Source organism: Heterodontus francisci, chromosome 5, assembly GCF_036365525.1.
Source record: "Heterodontus francisci isolate sHetFra1 chromosome 5, sHetFra1.hap1, whole genome shotgun sequence".
Taxonomy (NCBI): domain Eukaryota; kingdom Metazoa; phylum Chordata; class Chondrichthyes; order Heterodontiformes; family Heterodontidae; genus Heterodontus; species Heterodontus francisci.
Genome location: NC_090375.1, coordinates 155,790,800 through 155,805,972, shown reverse-complemented (window position 1 = coordinate 155,805,972; position 15,173 = coordinate 155,790,800). Strand labels below are relative to the sequence as shown.

General features: G+C 39.7%; 1 protein-coding gene across 1 annotated transcript in view; it reads right to left on the bottom strand.

The window, feature by feature from the left end:
* Positions 1–15,173, bottom strand: part of LOC137370287 (golgin subfamily A member 4-like) — a 282,307-nt gene that overhangs the window by 80,272 nt on the left and 186,862 nt on the right. Inside the window, 11 exon segments of the mRNA XM_068032665.1 lie at positions 9,393–9,979; positions 9,981–10,064; positions 10,067–10,179; positions 10,182–10,412; positions 10,415–11,812; positions 11,815–12,279; positions 12,282–13,176; positions 13,178–13,393; positions 13,395–13,427; positions 13,429–13,697; positions 14,964–15,101. Coding sequence (XP_067888766.1) covers positions 9,393–9,979; positions 9,981–10,064; positions 10,067–10,179; positions 10,182–10,412; positions 10,415–11,812; positions 11,815–12,279; positions 12,282–13,176; positions 13,178–13,393; positions 13,395–13,427; positions 13,429–13,697; positions 14,964–15,101 — 4,429 coding nt within the window.

Sequence of the window (15,173 nt, the reverse complement as noted above, 5' to 3'; positions counted from 1 at the left end):
GTTCTGGTCACCACACTTTAGGAAGGCTGTGAGGTTCCTTGAGACGGTACAGAGGAGATTTACCAGAATGATTCCAGAAATGGGGGGATTTTAGTTACAAGGTTAGGTTGGAAAAGCTGGTGTTGTTCTCCTTAGAACAAAGGAGATTGAGGGGCGATTCAATAGAAGTGCACAAGACTATGACAGGCTTAGATAAGTTAGACAAGGAAAAACTGCCCCCATTAACTAATGGTACAAGGCCTCGGCGGACATTGAAGGTTTTGGGCTAGGGATGCAGGGGAAATGTGAGGAAGCACTTTTTTACACAGTGGGTGGTAATGACCTGGAACTCGCTGCCCACAAGGTTGGTGGAAGCGAAGACAATGACTTCAAAAGGAAACTGGATGGCCACTTGAAGGAAATAGACTTACGGGGATCAAGCGGATAGCTCCGTGGAGAGTTGCATGGACTCAATGGGCCAAAAGGCCTCCTTCTGTGCCATAAATTACTCTGAGTCTGGGACATTGCCTAAAATTTGTCTTCACTAATTTAGTAGGCACAATAAGTTGTGTGGATGTGAGCTGCGAGTTGCACACTGCCTAAGTCAGTGGACAAAATAATGGCAGATACAGTTCAATGTGATCCACTTGAGGTCTCAGAAAGGCAAATAAGAATATTTTTCTTATCATAAGAAACAGGAACTCTGAAGAAGTAATGGGTTTAAGTGTTCAGATATGAAAATCAATAAAAGCTACCTCTGCACAGGTTCAATAAGAATGGAATGTAGCCTTTATCTCAAGGGAATTGGATTACAAAAGTGAGGAAGTGATACTTAAGCTGTACAGTACTTTGGGCAGACTCAATCATAATGTTAGCTTTCATTCTCTTAAGTTTAGACTGTTGAAGGGTGATTTAATTCATGAGTTCAAAATGATACAGGGATTTAATAGGGCAAGTAGAGAATCCATTTCCTCTGGTAGTGGAATCTAGAACAAGAAATGACAATATTAGCATTACAGCTTGGCCATTTAGGAGTGAAATCAGGAAGCACTTATTCCACACTAAATGCAGGGAAATTAGCAACTTAGACCCCAAAGAGCTGTGGATGCTGGAACAATGGAAATTTTCAAAACTTAAGAGTGATGGTTATTGTTAAAGATCTCAAAGAATATGGAACAAAGGCGGTTAAATGCACAGATGACCTAATTGAATAGCAGAACAAGCTCAAGAGGCTGAATGAAATGCTCCTGTTTCTTAAGTTTTACTCTAAAATTCTCCACCTACTACTTTCCATAACCACTGCTTTGTTAATTCTATCTGGAAGCCCAAAGTTAATTGGAACAGCAAGTTGATCATGTGTGTAAACACAATTTGAAACCCATCAGCAATACAGTAGAAACTGATGCACCTTTCACAATACTCAAATATTTTGTTGGCAAATGGAATAGTTCTCCCATCAGCAAAGCTTAATTCTTTGGAATCATAGGTTTGTGCTAAAGTCTCTATCAAGTAGGCTGGAGGTCAATTACAGCCAAGTTTCTTTTAACAGGAACACTACTGCTTTATGACAAAATATTAATAGAATGACAGGAATATTATACCATGTATTGCAGAAAAACTGGAGTTTACAGAATCATAGAATGGTTACAGCACAGAAGGTGGCCATTCAGCTCATCATGTTCATGCCAGCTCTCTGCAAGAGCAACTCAGCTCATCCCACTCCCCTGTCTCTTCACCGTAGCCTTGCAACTTTTTCTCTTCAGGTAATTATCCAATTCCCTTTTGAGAGCCAGAATTGAATGTGCCTCCACCACACTCTCAGGCAGTGCAATCCAAATTCTCACCACTCGCTGCGTAAAAAAGATTTCATGTCGCCTTTGATTCTGAGGCCAATCACCTTAAATCAGTGTCCTCTGGTTCTTGACCATTCTGCCAACAGGAATAGTTTTTCCCTAGCTACTCTGTTCAGACCCCTCATGATCTTGAACACGATCAAACTTCCTCTCAACCTTGTCATCTCTAAGGAGAACAATCCCAGCTTCTCTAATCTACCCATGTAACTGAAATCCCTCTTCCCTGGAGCCAATCCTGTAAATCTTTGCTGCACCCTCTTTAAAGCATTCCCATCTTTCCTCAAATGTGGTGCCTAGAATTGGACACAATAGTCCAGCTGAGGCCAAACCAGTTTTTCTCATGATATAAAAGGTTTACCATAACCTCTTGCTTTTGTACACTATGCCCCTATTTATAAAGTCCAGGATCCCGTATGTTTTATTATCCACTTTCTCAACCTGCCCTGCCACCTTCAAAGATTTATGCACATATACCCCCAGGTCTCTCTGCTCTTGCACCACCTTGAGAATTATATCCTTGATTTTATATTCCCCTTGCTCTTCCTCACAAAATGTATCACTTCACAACTCCCTGCATTAAGTTTCATCTGCCAAGTGCCTGTCCATTCCATTTAAGTTGACCACTTCCTTTAAGGCCAGGAAATTAACTGCTGTAAGTTAACATATTCTTGGGTCATTCAGTTGTTAATTGTCTGATCATGGAACTTTGCAGATTGGAAGTTACAGGTTGCAGTTGAAAAGCATGTAGCAGTTTAACATTGTTGTGCATCTGTAATAAGGCAAGTCTTTGTGCACTGATGCGCTTTAAAAAAAAAAATTGAATGAATATATATATATATGCCCACCTGGCAACAGGTGTCAGCTGGTTGTCTCAGCAGCTGCTCTGCAGTGAGCAAAGGAATGCCAGAGCCAACACTCAAAATGCTCCTGGAATACTTATGTCTTTGCTGTCTCTGCTAGAGTCATGGTCCAACGTTTCAGCCGAGGTAGTGTGCTCTGCTTTACTTTGAGTCAGTTCCGATGGGCTTTCTCAAAGAACTGATATGCAAAAGCAGCATATAAGGATTTTTTTTTAAATATACCCTTCACCCCACTGGCTATGGCTACTTTAGATATTTATACCTCTCCAAATGTTGAGCATTTAGAGGACAGTTGTATCATAAGGTTTAAGCTGGTTATGGAAAAGGACAAAGAACAATCTAGACTAAGAATAATTAACTGGGGAATGCCAACTTCAATGGGGTACGAATGGAACTGGGCCCAATAAATTGGAATCAAAGGTTGGCAGGAAAATCAGTAGCTGTACAATGGGTTACCTTCAAAGAGATAGTTCAGGCATAGTCAAGGTATATTCCCAAGAAGGGGAAAGGAAGAGCAAACAAATCCATAGCTCCGTGGGTGACAAAAGAAAGAGAGATGAAGAAGAAAAAGCGTACTTATGATGATGTCGGGTTGATAATACAATGGAGAACCAGGCTGAATATAAAAAAGTGCAGAGGGGAAGCGAAAAAGCAAATAAGAGAAACAAAGAGAAAATATGAAAAGAGACTGGCAGCTAACATAAAAGGGAATCCCAAAGTCTTCTCAAGGCATATAAACAGTAAAAGGGTGGCAAAAGGTGGAGTAGGACCGATTTGGGACCAAATGGGGAATTTACGCATGGAGGCAAAGGTATTAAATGAATACTTTGTATCTCTCTTTACCAAGGAAGAAGATGCTAACCAGTCCACAGTGTAAGAGGAGGTAATTAATACACTAGAAGGATTTAAAATTGATGAGGAGGTACTAGATAGGTTGTCGATACTTAAAGTTAATAAAACACCAGGGCCAGATGAGCGGCAACCAAGGATACTGAGGGAAGTGAGAATAGAAATTGCAAAGGCACTGGCCATAATTTTCCAGTCTTCCTTAGACTTAGGGGTGGTGCCAGAGGACTGGAGAATTGCAAACGTTACACCCTTGTTGAAAAAAGGATGTAAAGATAAGCCCAGCAATTACAGGTCAGTCAATTTAACTTCAGTGGGAAAGTTCTAGAAACAATAAGTCAGGACCAAATTAATAGTCACATGGACAAATATGGGTTAATTAAGGAAAGTCAGCACAAATTTGTTATGGGAAAATCATGTTTAACTAACTTGCTGGACATTTTTGAAGAGGTAACAGAGAGGGTTGATGAGGGCAATGCTGTTGATGTGCTATACAAGGACTTTCAAAAGGCATTTGAAACAATGCTGCAGAACAGACTTGTGAGCAAAGTAAGAGCTAATGGAATAAAAGGGACAGTAGCAACATGGATACGAAATTGGCTGAGTGACAGGAAACAGTAGTGGGTAATGGATGTTTTTCGGGCTGAAGGAAGGTTTGTAGTGAGTTCCCCATTGGTTAGCGTTGGGACCCTTGCTCTTCCTAATATATATAAATGACTTAGATCTTGATGTACAGAGCACAATTTCAAAATATGCAGGTGACACGAAACTTGGAACAATTGTGAACTGTGAGGAGGATAGTGTAGAACTTCAAAAGGACATAGACAAGTTGATGGAATGGGCAGACAAGTGGCAGATGAAGTTCAATGCGGAGAAATGTGAAGTGCTTCACCCTGGTAGGAAGAACATGGAGACACAATATAACTTAAGGGGTACAACTTTAAAGGGGGTGCAGGAGCAGAGGGATCTGGGTGTATATGTGTATAAATCATTGAAGGTGGCAGGACAGGTTGAAAGAGCAGTTAATACAGCATGCAGTATCCTAGGCTTTATTAATAGGGATGTAGAGTACAAGAGCAATCAACATTGGGCTGGATTTTACCAGCCCCCGATGTCGGGGTAGTGGCTGAGAGGGGGGGGGGGCCCGGAAAATGCCTCTGGAGAGGCCCGCCATGGGCCTCAACACCGGGAAGGCCCCACCCCATATTATCGGCGGTGGCAAAGCCACATGGCAGCCACGCTGGTGCTCGGCAACAGGGGCAGGATACATATCTGCTCCCGTCAGCTGTCTGCTGTCAGATTCCGGCCGGTTGCCAGGACTCCCCCGCCTTCGGATCTTCGACTGCATATCCGATGCGGGACACTGTTAGGGAGAGAGGACGAGGTAGATTTTCAGGGCAGGAGTGGTGGAGGGGGGAACGGGGTGAATCCTTTTCAATTAGTCTTGGGGGTGGTGGGAAGGGGTAAGGTTCAAAGTTTATAAACTTTAGGGGTGGCAAGGTCTGGTCCGCAAGGTAAGATTTTCTTTTTGGGGGGGGGGGGGGGGGGGGGGGGTGGCAAGGGCAAGTAATAATCTGTTTCGTCATTGCTGAGGGTGGGAGAGGGTACTGAAATTTCTATTAAGTTATTCATTTTTAATTTACACTTCCTATACCTTTAAAAATGTTAATGAATTGGGAGGGCTTGAAGTCCTTTAAGAATGGCGCGGCATCTGCGCAGTGGTGCTGCCTTCACATCATCAGGAATGGGGGGCGGGGGCTGACAGTCCACCCGGGTCATGTAAATGAGCTGCCACACTAAATATTGCGGCAGCTCCGCGGAGTAAGTCTTGCGTGTGCGCCCTGCCATTTTTGAAGCTCGCCACCGGAAATTCAGCCCATTATGTTGAATTTGTATAAGATTCTGGTTTGGCCTCAGCTGGAGTATCGCATCCAGTTCTGGGCACTGCATTTTAGGAAAGATGTGAAGGCATTGGAAAGAACACAGGAAAGATTCATCAGAATGGTTCCAGGATGAGGAACTTCAGTTTTGAAAATAGATTGGAAAAGTTGGGTAAAAGCAAAATACTGCGGATGCTGGAAATCTGAAATAAAAACAAGAAATGCTGGAACCACTCAGCAGGTCTGGCAGCATCTGTGAAAAGAGAAGCAGAGTTAACGTTTCGGGTCAGTGACCCTTCTTCGGAACTGACAAATATTAGAAAAGTCACAGGTTATAAGTAGGTGAGGTGGGGGTGGGGCAAGAGATAACAAAGGAGGTCGAGATTGGACCAGGTCACATAGCTGACCAAAAGGTCACGGAGCAAAGGCAAACAATATGTTAATGGTGTGTTGAAAGACAAAGCATTAGTACAGATTAGGTGTAAATACACTGAATATTGAACAGCAGCAAGTGCAAACCTGAAAAAAACAGTGGGTAAGCAAACTGAAGAAACTAAGATGAAATGAAATAAATGCAAAAAAAAAGATTGTAAAAAATGTAAAAAAGAATGTAAAAAAAAAGGAAGAAAAAATAACTAAAAATGAAAGTAAAATGGGGGGCTGTCATGCTCTGAAATTATTGAACTCAATGTTCAGTCCGGCAGGCTGTAGTGTGCCTAATCGGTAGATGAGATGCTGTTCCTCGAGCTTGCGTTGATGTTCACTGGAACACTGCAGCAAGCCCAGGACAGAGATGTGAGCATGAGAGCAGGGGGGAGTGTTGAAATGGCAAGCAACCGGAAGCTCAGGGTCCTGCTTGCGGACTGAGCGGAGATGTTCCGCAAAGCGGTCACCCAGTCTGCGCAGACTGGGTGACCGCTTTGCGGAACATCTCCGCTCAGTCCGCAAGCAGGACCCTGAGCTTCCGGTTGCTTGCCATTTCAACACTCCCCCCTGCTCTCATGCTCACATCTCTGTCCTGGGCTTGCTGCAGTGTTCCAGTGAACATCAACGCAAGCTCGAGGAACAGCATCTCATCTACCGATTAGGTACACTACAGCCTGCCGGACTGAACATTGAGTTCAATAATTTCAGAGCATGACAGCTCCCCATTTTACGTTCATTTTTAGTTATTTTTTCTTCCTTTTTTTTTTACATTCTTTTTTACAATCTTTTTTTTTTGCATTTATTTCATTTCATCTTAGTTTGTTCAGTTTGCTTACCCACTGTTTTTTTTCAGGTTTGCACTTGCTGCTGTTCAATATTCAGTGTATTAACACCTAATCTGTACTAATGCTTTGTCTTTCAACACACCATTAACATATTGTTTGCCTTTGCTCCGTGACCTTTTGGTCAGCTATGTGGCCTGATCCAATCTCGACCTCCTTTGTTATCTCTTGCCCCACCCCCACCTCACCTACTTATAACCTGTGACTTTTCTAATATTTGTCAGTTCCGAAGAAGGGTCACTGACCCGAAACGTTAACTCTGCTTCTCTTTTCACAGATGCTGCCAGACCTGCTGAGTGGTTCCAACATTTCTTGTTTTTATTTTATATTGGAAAAGTTGGGACTGTCTTCCTCAGAGAAGAGAAGGCTGAGAGGAGATCTGATCGAGGTATTCAAAATCTTAAGCAGCCTGGACAGATTGGATAGGGAAAAACTGTTCACACTCATGAAAGAATCGAGAACGAGAGGGCACAGATTGGCAAAAGAAGCAAAAGCAACATGAGGAAAAACATTTTCACACAGCGAGTGGTTAGGATCTGGAATGCACTGCCTGAGCATGTGGTGGAGACAGGTTCAATAGAGTCTTTCAAAAGGGAATTCAACTGTTAGCTTGAAAGGATGAATGTGTAGGAGTACGGGGAAAAAGCAGGGGAATGGCATTAGGTGAACTGCTCATTCGGAGAGCCAATGTGGTCATGATGGGCTGAATGGGCCTCCTTCTGTGCTGTAACAATTGTGAGATTATGTGATTTGTGTTAAAAGCATAGCTGCTAGATCGCTGAGTACTTGGCCATTTTTATAAGAAATTGGCTGTTTTGTGCACCAGAGGCAGTCCTTCCCTATAAACAGTTTACCTCGTTCCCTAAATAACTATTTCCAATCAGCCTGTGGCATTTTTCCACATGGAAAGCAAGATTCTAGGAAACAAAATAAAAATTATTTAAATTGATAAAATATATAAGATTACATTCTTAGCCTTTCCATAATATGCCAGAAGCTGCATCGCTGGCCCAGTAAGTCAGAAAAATAAAATGTTCAGAGTAAAGAATCTATTCAAAGCCATAAAAAACAAACTGCCTTATCAGAGCAAAATAAGCTCCAACTTGTTCCAAAACAGCAAGGGTCATGTGTTTTAAAAGTGAGTTCAGTTGGCCGACATTGCCTTTATCTTGGAAATGTGCTGCAAACAACATCCAATGATTTAACAACTTTCATTGAAAGAAAAGACAGACTTGCATGTCTATAGTGTCTTTCATTAACTCAGGACAACTCAGCCAATTAAGTTCTTGTAAATGTCTTTGAAACAACTTGCATAGTAACTGAAGTCTTGCACTGCTGGTTTCCCGCTATATGTTTCTGCTTCTGTGTATTTATTGGTCTTGCAAATAAATTATTAGCATGACCAAGACAATGTGGTATATTCTGCTTTTTTGAAGTAGGCAGAAAATAGAACATCTTTAATTTCCAGTGGTTCACACCATGCTAAAGGTCCCTTAGCCTGCTCTCCCATTCATCTCACACATAAGGTTGCAAGCTTCAATTCAGAGGAGGTGCACATTTGCTTATGGAACAGCCTTTTAGTAGTGAATACAAGTTAAGTTAAAGCACCAATTCTGACAGTTATATTTATCTCTTCCCATCATGATGCCCTTTTTGTGTTATGCATAGAATTATTTAAAAATCTTAATGCACAAACTGGCCACATTAATATTTATCCTCCACATGAGCAGCAGCCTTACCCCCATTTAACCACTTAGTTGCCATATTTCTTTATTTCCATTTCCTTGAACCACGTAATCTATTGCTAAATGCTGACATGGTCTCTGATTCCATCACTAACTTTAGAAGTATGTTCTCCAGGCTCACAACCCTCTGTTTAAAAAAAATGTTTCTCCTGATCTCTTGTCCTAAGTCTCTTTGGGTTAATGTTGTAGCCACAAATTTCTCGTTCCATACTCTTAAGTAACTGGAGATAGACTGTTTATAGCAACTTTGCTCCAACTATCCATTAATTTTAAACACCTCTATAAAATCTGTCCCAACAAAAGGATGTTATGACACAGTTAGCACATTTCTGCAGTCAATTCAGCTTAGTTTCATGTCAGCTGGTCTTAGGTGGTAGAACACTCACCTCTGAATCAGAAGAGATGAGCACAAAATCTAATGCAGTACTGAAGGAGTGCTGCATTGTCAGACGTGGCGTCATTCAGATGAAAAATAAAATATTTGACTCCCCCGTGTCCTAGCCAATATTTATCCCTCAACCAGCATCATAATCCTCTCGTTGTTATGAGATTGTTGTTTATGGGGCCTTCCTGTGTGTAACGAGGCTGCTGTGTTTCCTACATCACAACAGTAGCTATACTTCAAAAGTACTTCATTGGCTCTAAAGCTCTTTGAGACATCCTGAGGTCATGAAAAGCACTTAACAAGTGCAAGTCTGTTTTTTCTTTTAGCTAAATTCCTGAGATATGCAATGTAATGAAGAGTTTTTTCTTAAATTAATTACGTTTTTGATCAAGACATGTGTTTCATGATAGTCAATCATGCCATTTTTTCTAGCAAATTACTGTGCTTTCAAAACTTGGGAACATTGAGGCTTTTCCCCCAAACTGTTAGCAGACAAAACTGGGTTATGAGATCAAACAATGCCAAGATAAAACAATGCCACAATAAATATTCACTTGTTAGATACTGCACACTTACTTGGCTTTATTTTCAACTTCTTCACTAATTTCCTTTCTAATGATTTCTATTTCGGCCTCATGTTCTTTGCGCAAGGCACGTAGGTCTTTTTGTAGTTTGGCATTCTCTTTACGCGCTTTTTGTTTTTCATTTTCTGCCTCTTCCAGTTTGTGTCCCAATTCTGTTTGTTGCTCTTTCATGCCATCTAGCAACCTTTGTAGTTCTGTGTCAGATTTTGTTTTCGCTTCAGAGGTTTCCTCAAAAATCTTAAGTAGAGAGACTTTCTCTTCTAACTGTTCCTGGAGAGCCTTCATCTGTTTTTTGTAGCCTTCAGTCAGGGAACTGCTCTCCAATCTTACCTCTTTCACAATTTCTTCCTTTCTTGAAGTGAAAGCACTTTCTAATTGCACTATAGTTTGTTTCTCAATAATTTCTTTTTCCTGCATTTTCTTTTGCAACTCTGCAATTGTCTTTTCCATCTCATTTATTTGTTTGTCTTTTACTTTTAACTGCTCCTTAAAATTTTCTAAGTTATCAGTTTCCTCTTTTTGTTTTTCTACCAGTAATGAATAAATATACTTCTGTTGTTCAAGCTCTGACTGAAGCTCGGTCCCTCTCTCTCTTCTGGATTTGCTTCTCATCTTCAACTTTTTCAAGGTGCTTTTGAAGATCTGTATAAGACTTATCAATTTCCGTTCAGCATCATTTGTTTCCATCTGACTCTTTTCGTATTTTTGAACCATCTCATCTCTTGCTGATACCTCCATTTGTAGAACCAGAACTTGTTCTTCATAGCTTGCTTTCAACATTTCAGAGAATTCTCCTTCTCAAATTCCATGTCTTTTCTCACTTTCTCAACCCACTTCTGTTTTTCTTCCTTTTCTGATTCTATTGTAGTTGCTAAGGTTTTCAGTTTTTCTTCTAAGGCCCCAATGATTGCTTCTTGCTCCTCTGCTTTTTCCTTTAAGTCTCTTAGCTGTTCACCTGTACAATTTTCTTTTTCTTCAAATTGGGTTGTTAGTTGCTTCCTTATTTTTGCAATTTCTGTTCTGCTTTTTTCTTGAGTTCAGCTATTTTAGTGGTGCTCTCAGTTTTCATTCTGGTTTCTATATCCTTCAATTCCTTTTCCTTATTATTTACAAGATCTAACTTAATTTGCTCCCATTCATTCTGTTTCTGTGAAAATTCAACCCGGAGTGATTCCATCTCTTTCTCAAATGTTTGTATTTTTTCTTCAGCAACTTTGTAACGCTTGTCCTGATCACAAACTCCAGCCTGAGCCTTTTCAAGCAGCAACCCCATCTCCTGCAATTCAATTTCCTTTTGATGCAATTGTTTGTTGAGTTCTTCTACAACTTTACATTGCTCAGATTTTGTAGAAATATCTTGGTCTAGTTCCGCTATCCTAGATTTGGTTGTTTCCAGCTGGACATTCAGATCATTTACTATTTTTTCCTTCTCATTCTCCACATATTCAATTTCAATTCTAGCACTTTGTAAATTGGTAGTCAGTTTTTCTACCTCTGCTGTCAATGTTGATAATTGGTCATCCTTCTCTTTATTCTGCTTAGCAGACGTCTCAAGTTTTGAAGCAAGCTCTTTCATTTTGTTGTTATGCTGTAATAATTTAGATTCTGCCTTTTTCTTCCATTCTGTTAACTTGCTTTTATACTGGTCTGCCTGTTCAAGGGCTGAAACTTTCTCTTGGGCAACAGTTTCAAATTTTGCAGATAGCTGATCCATTTGGTCCAGCAGCTTTTGTTTTTCCACTTGGTATTGTTTGTTGAGCAATGATATAGCTTCTTCCTTATCTGTAAGGCAAACACTGTGCTCATGCTGCAACTTCAAATTACTTATTTGATCCTCCAAGCTTAAAATCAGCAATTCTTTTTCCTTTAGCTGTTCTGTGATGGATTTGCGCGCATCTGCACTTGCTGCCAATTCTTTTCTGTACTGTTCAATGCATGCCTCCTTCTCATCTAATACTTGATTGTGATGTTTGCTTTCTTGCTGGAGTGTTTTCCGTTGTGCAGTAATATTTTGTAGCTCAGACTGCAAGGCCTTGAAAGTTTGTTCTTCGTTTTGCAGTTCTTGTGTCGTATGCTGTACTGAAGCATTCAATAGGACATTTTGATTTACTACCTCTTCAAGTTTAGCTTCTAGTTCATCAACTTTACTGATCCTGGCCAGAAGTGCCTTTTTTACTGTCTCAATTTGATTTTGGTAAACTTTAATACGCTTGTGAAGGATGCTGATTTTATCAGTGCATTTCATATAGAAGTCATTGGTTTGTAGCTCCATTTTTGCACTTGCTTCATTAAGACAATGAATTAATTGCTCGACTTGGCTCCTGAATTCAGCTTCATTCTGAAGTTCAACAGAATTTTCTTGAAGCTGTTTTTCATATTCCTCTGTTTCTTTGCGATGTAAGTTTTCAATGTCTGTATACTATCCTCAGCTTCCTTCAACAAACTGCTAAGCTCATGAATCTTATCCTGGCTCTGTTCATCTGCTTTTTTCAGTTCACTTAGATGGTTTTCTAATTCTGTTTTTTCCAGCAAAAATTGATGGTTAGTCTCTTCAAAGGTCTGCAATTTAGCTTTAAGGGCTGTTTCACTTTCTATCAAAGCACCAACCTGAACCAATGCTTCCTTTAGTTCTCCTTGTAGTTGCTGTATTGTATTTTCTCCTATCGCAACCTTCTCTGTAAGTTCTATTATTTTCTTAGCTATCTCTTCCCTTTCATTATTGGAGGTTTCTAGGTTCAGTTGCAGCTCTGTCAATTCCTGCTGTTTTTCTTGAAATTCAGTCTCATGCTTTTCTTGTAATTCTTCGACCTGTTGTTTCAAACTTTTCTCCCAGCTTTGCTTAAGCTCTACAACCTCTTGCTTGTGAACCTCATTAAGACTTCCAATTGTTGCTTGTGATTGGATTCCAACTGGGACACTGTTTCATTAATTCCAGTAGAACTTGCATGTGCCATTTCTACAAGCTTATCATTGAACATATGTTCCTTTTGAACAAATTCTTTCTGCTGCTTTTCCAGCTCTGCTTTTAATTTAATCTCCTGTTCAGAAAGTTTTACCTTAAATTTTTGCTGCATCTCAGATCCCTTTTGTTTAACTTTTTCCAGTTTTGTTTCAAGTGTTTTTCTTTTCTTTCCATATTCCTCATGAAGTGAAGCAATTTGCTGCTCATGTAATTTTTGCTCTTCTGTTCGTTTCTGAGTGAAGATTTCTGTCTGCTGTTTGAGAAGATCTTGGGCTTCATTGAGTGCCTTTTGCTTTTCTTCTGAACTTTTCTGCAACTGTGCATTGTCTGATCCCAGCTGAGCAGTCTGGATTTCATACTGTTCCGTTAATGAAGCTACTTTTTTTAGCAGCTCACTGTTTTTTTCTTCCAGGCCTTGCAATTCCTGTGCCTGTGATTTATAGTTATCTAAAGTGGCAGCAAGCTCATTAAATCTGGTCTGATCTGACAACTCTCGTTCTTCTAAATGTCTGCTAAGATTCACTTTCTCAGTCTCCAAGTTTCTCAACATGTTCTGCAACTCTGTTAATTGTATTTCATGCAGTTTACGTTGGTCATCTAGCTTACAATTCATATTTTCTTCAGCATCTTCCTGCTCCTTCTGATGGACTTGGCTCACAAATTCAAGTTTTGCAGAAACCTCTGCAGCTTCTTTTTGAATCTTTTCAAGCTCATTTATCAGACTTTGTTTCTCTACTTGCAGTTCTCCTATAATTTTGTCCTTTCCCTCAAGGAGCTGACGGAGGTTGTTTAGCTCATCTGTCAATGTTTTTTTTAATTCCACCAAAGGACTGTTCAATGTCTTTTTTAGCAGCCTCAATTTTTTCTTCATAATGTAATTTCTTACGCTCTAGCTCCATCTCGTAGTCTTTCTCAATTGCAGCTAACTTATTTCCCTGCCCCAACTCTTGACGTACTTTGAGCATTTCTGTCATCTCAGTTGACAGTGCCTCCAACTCAGTTTGTTTCACATCAAGCTTTTCTAGCGTTTTTTTGATTCATTTCCTCAATATGTGTATGGAATTGGGGTTTCCTTCTCCTTCAATTGTGCTTCCAGTTCTTTAGATTTCTCCTCAAGCTGCTCCACTTCAGCTTTCTGTTGATGGTTAATTACCTGTATTTTGTCGGTCCATAATTGCTCCTCTTCTTGACGTATGTTTTCTAGTGCCTCTTGATGGTTTCTAATTAAGGCTTCAATTTCTGCTTTGCACTTGGCCTTCTCTATCTCTAGCTCTTCTGAGTGAGTTTCACCATTTTGTGATTTCTTTAAAAGTAAACTTTCAATTCCAATACTCTCTGTGAAAAAATAATTTCATTTTAATAATGATAATCATATTAGTACGTGAATTTCATATCATGCTTATGTGTATATATATATAATAGTATATAAAATATATATGTAATATAAATATATATATAAAAAGCACGTGTGTGATGTGTGTGTGCGCATGTGTATTTAATCGATCTATCCGGAACCAATGTTCTCTGATTTAAATAAAGGCTAAATAAAGTTTGTCTTCAAAGTTGTTTTCACTCAACAATTTCACTGTACTCAAATATATTTTAAATAAACTTCAAAAATACTTATAACAATTTTAACCCATCAAAATTAATGACAAACATGATTGTGACAGAACTAAATGTGTCATCAGGGAATGATAATGGCCTGGATTTGTTGTGAGTGGCGAAGCATTGGTTTTCACCGATCACTGAGCGTACAGTCACCCACAGATTTTTAGTGGGCTTGTCAGCGGCGATTTCTACTCTTCCAGTGAATTTGGTGCCCTTTTACAGGGGCTCTGTGGTGTGTCGTGCGAGCAAAGCAAGGCAGCAGAGAAGCTGGTCCACCAATCAGATTGAAGAATCCTCACAAATGGCAAAGCAGCAAGTGAAAAACAGGAAATACAAATTGCATTTAAATCATTGTGCAGGAAGCAAAATAAAAATTGGGTTACACACAAGATTAAAGGAATGGCATTAAAAAGCAAAACATAAAAACTGCTAAGTTATTTTAACTATTTTTTTAAAATCTGCAACATCTACTTCACACTTGTAAAATTAATTTTTCAGGGCCAGAGAGATTGTTCAGTAGGAATCATGATTTACTACGCTGTTTAAAAACTCAGTTAGTTCTGATTGAACAAGGTTCAGGCGTTTCATCAGTTTTCAGTGTAATAATAGTGGATAATTAGCCTAAGTTCATGCCTTAACAGCAATTTCTGTGCAAATTCCATTAACAAAGACTGCAACTGCACAGCCTTAAGAAGGAGCAGGACATTGTTAACAGCAACTTTCAGATTTCCACGTTTCACTGTGCATGTGTGGACACCGGAAGGTTGGTGTCAGTTTTACCCAGTAATAATGGTGAGAGCTGACAGCTTCCTTGTTATTCGTGCAGAAAAACCTGGACCAATATACCCAACCCTAGTTAAATGCTATATTGCTAATCCATCAAAATCCTTGCTGCATTTTTAAATCAAGGAAAGAGCAACAAAATCACGTATTCAGAGGATCCAACTGATTTAGCACATGTAAAACTGCAACAAAATAAAGTGCTCTTACCATTAAATGGTGCATGGTTAGAATGGCAACTTGGCTGTGTTGACACTTGACAACTAAACCAGGTACTAAATTCCACGGGCAGCCCAGAACTGAACCCAATTTTACAAGAATTAGATTTCAGCTTGAATTCGAACTCAACTGGCAAACAAATACACTTGCTCTTATTTGTCACGTTTTTCCATACTTTATTAATCACTGCTCAGTAGATGA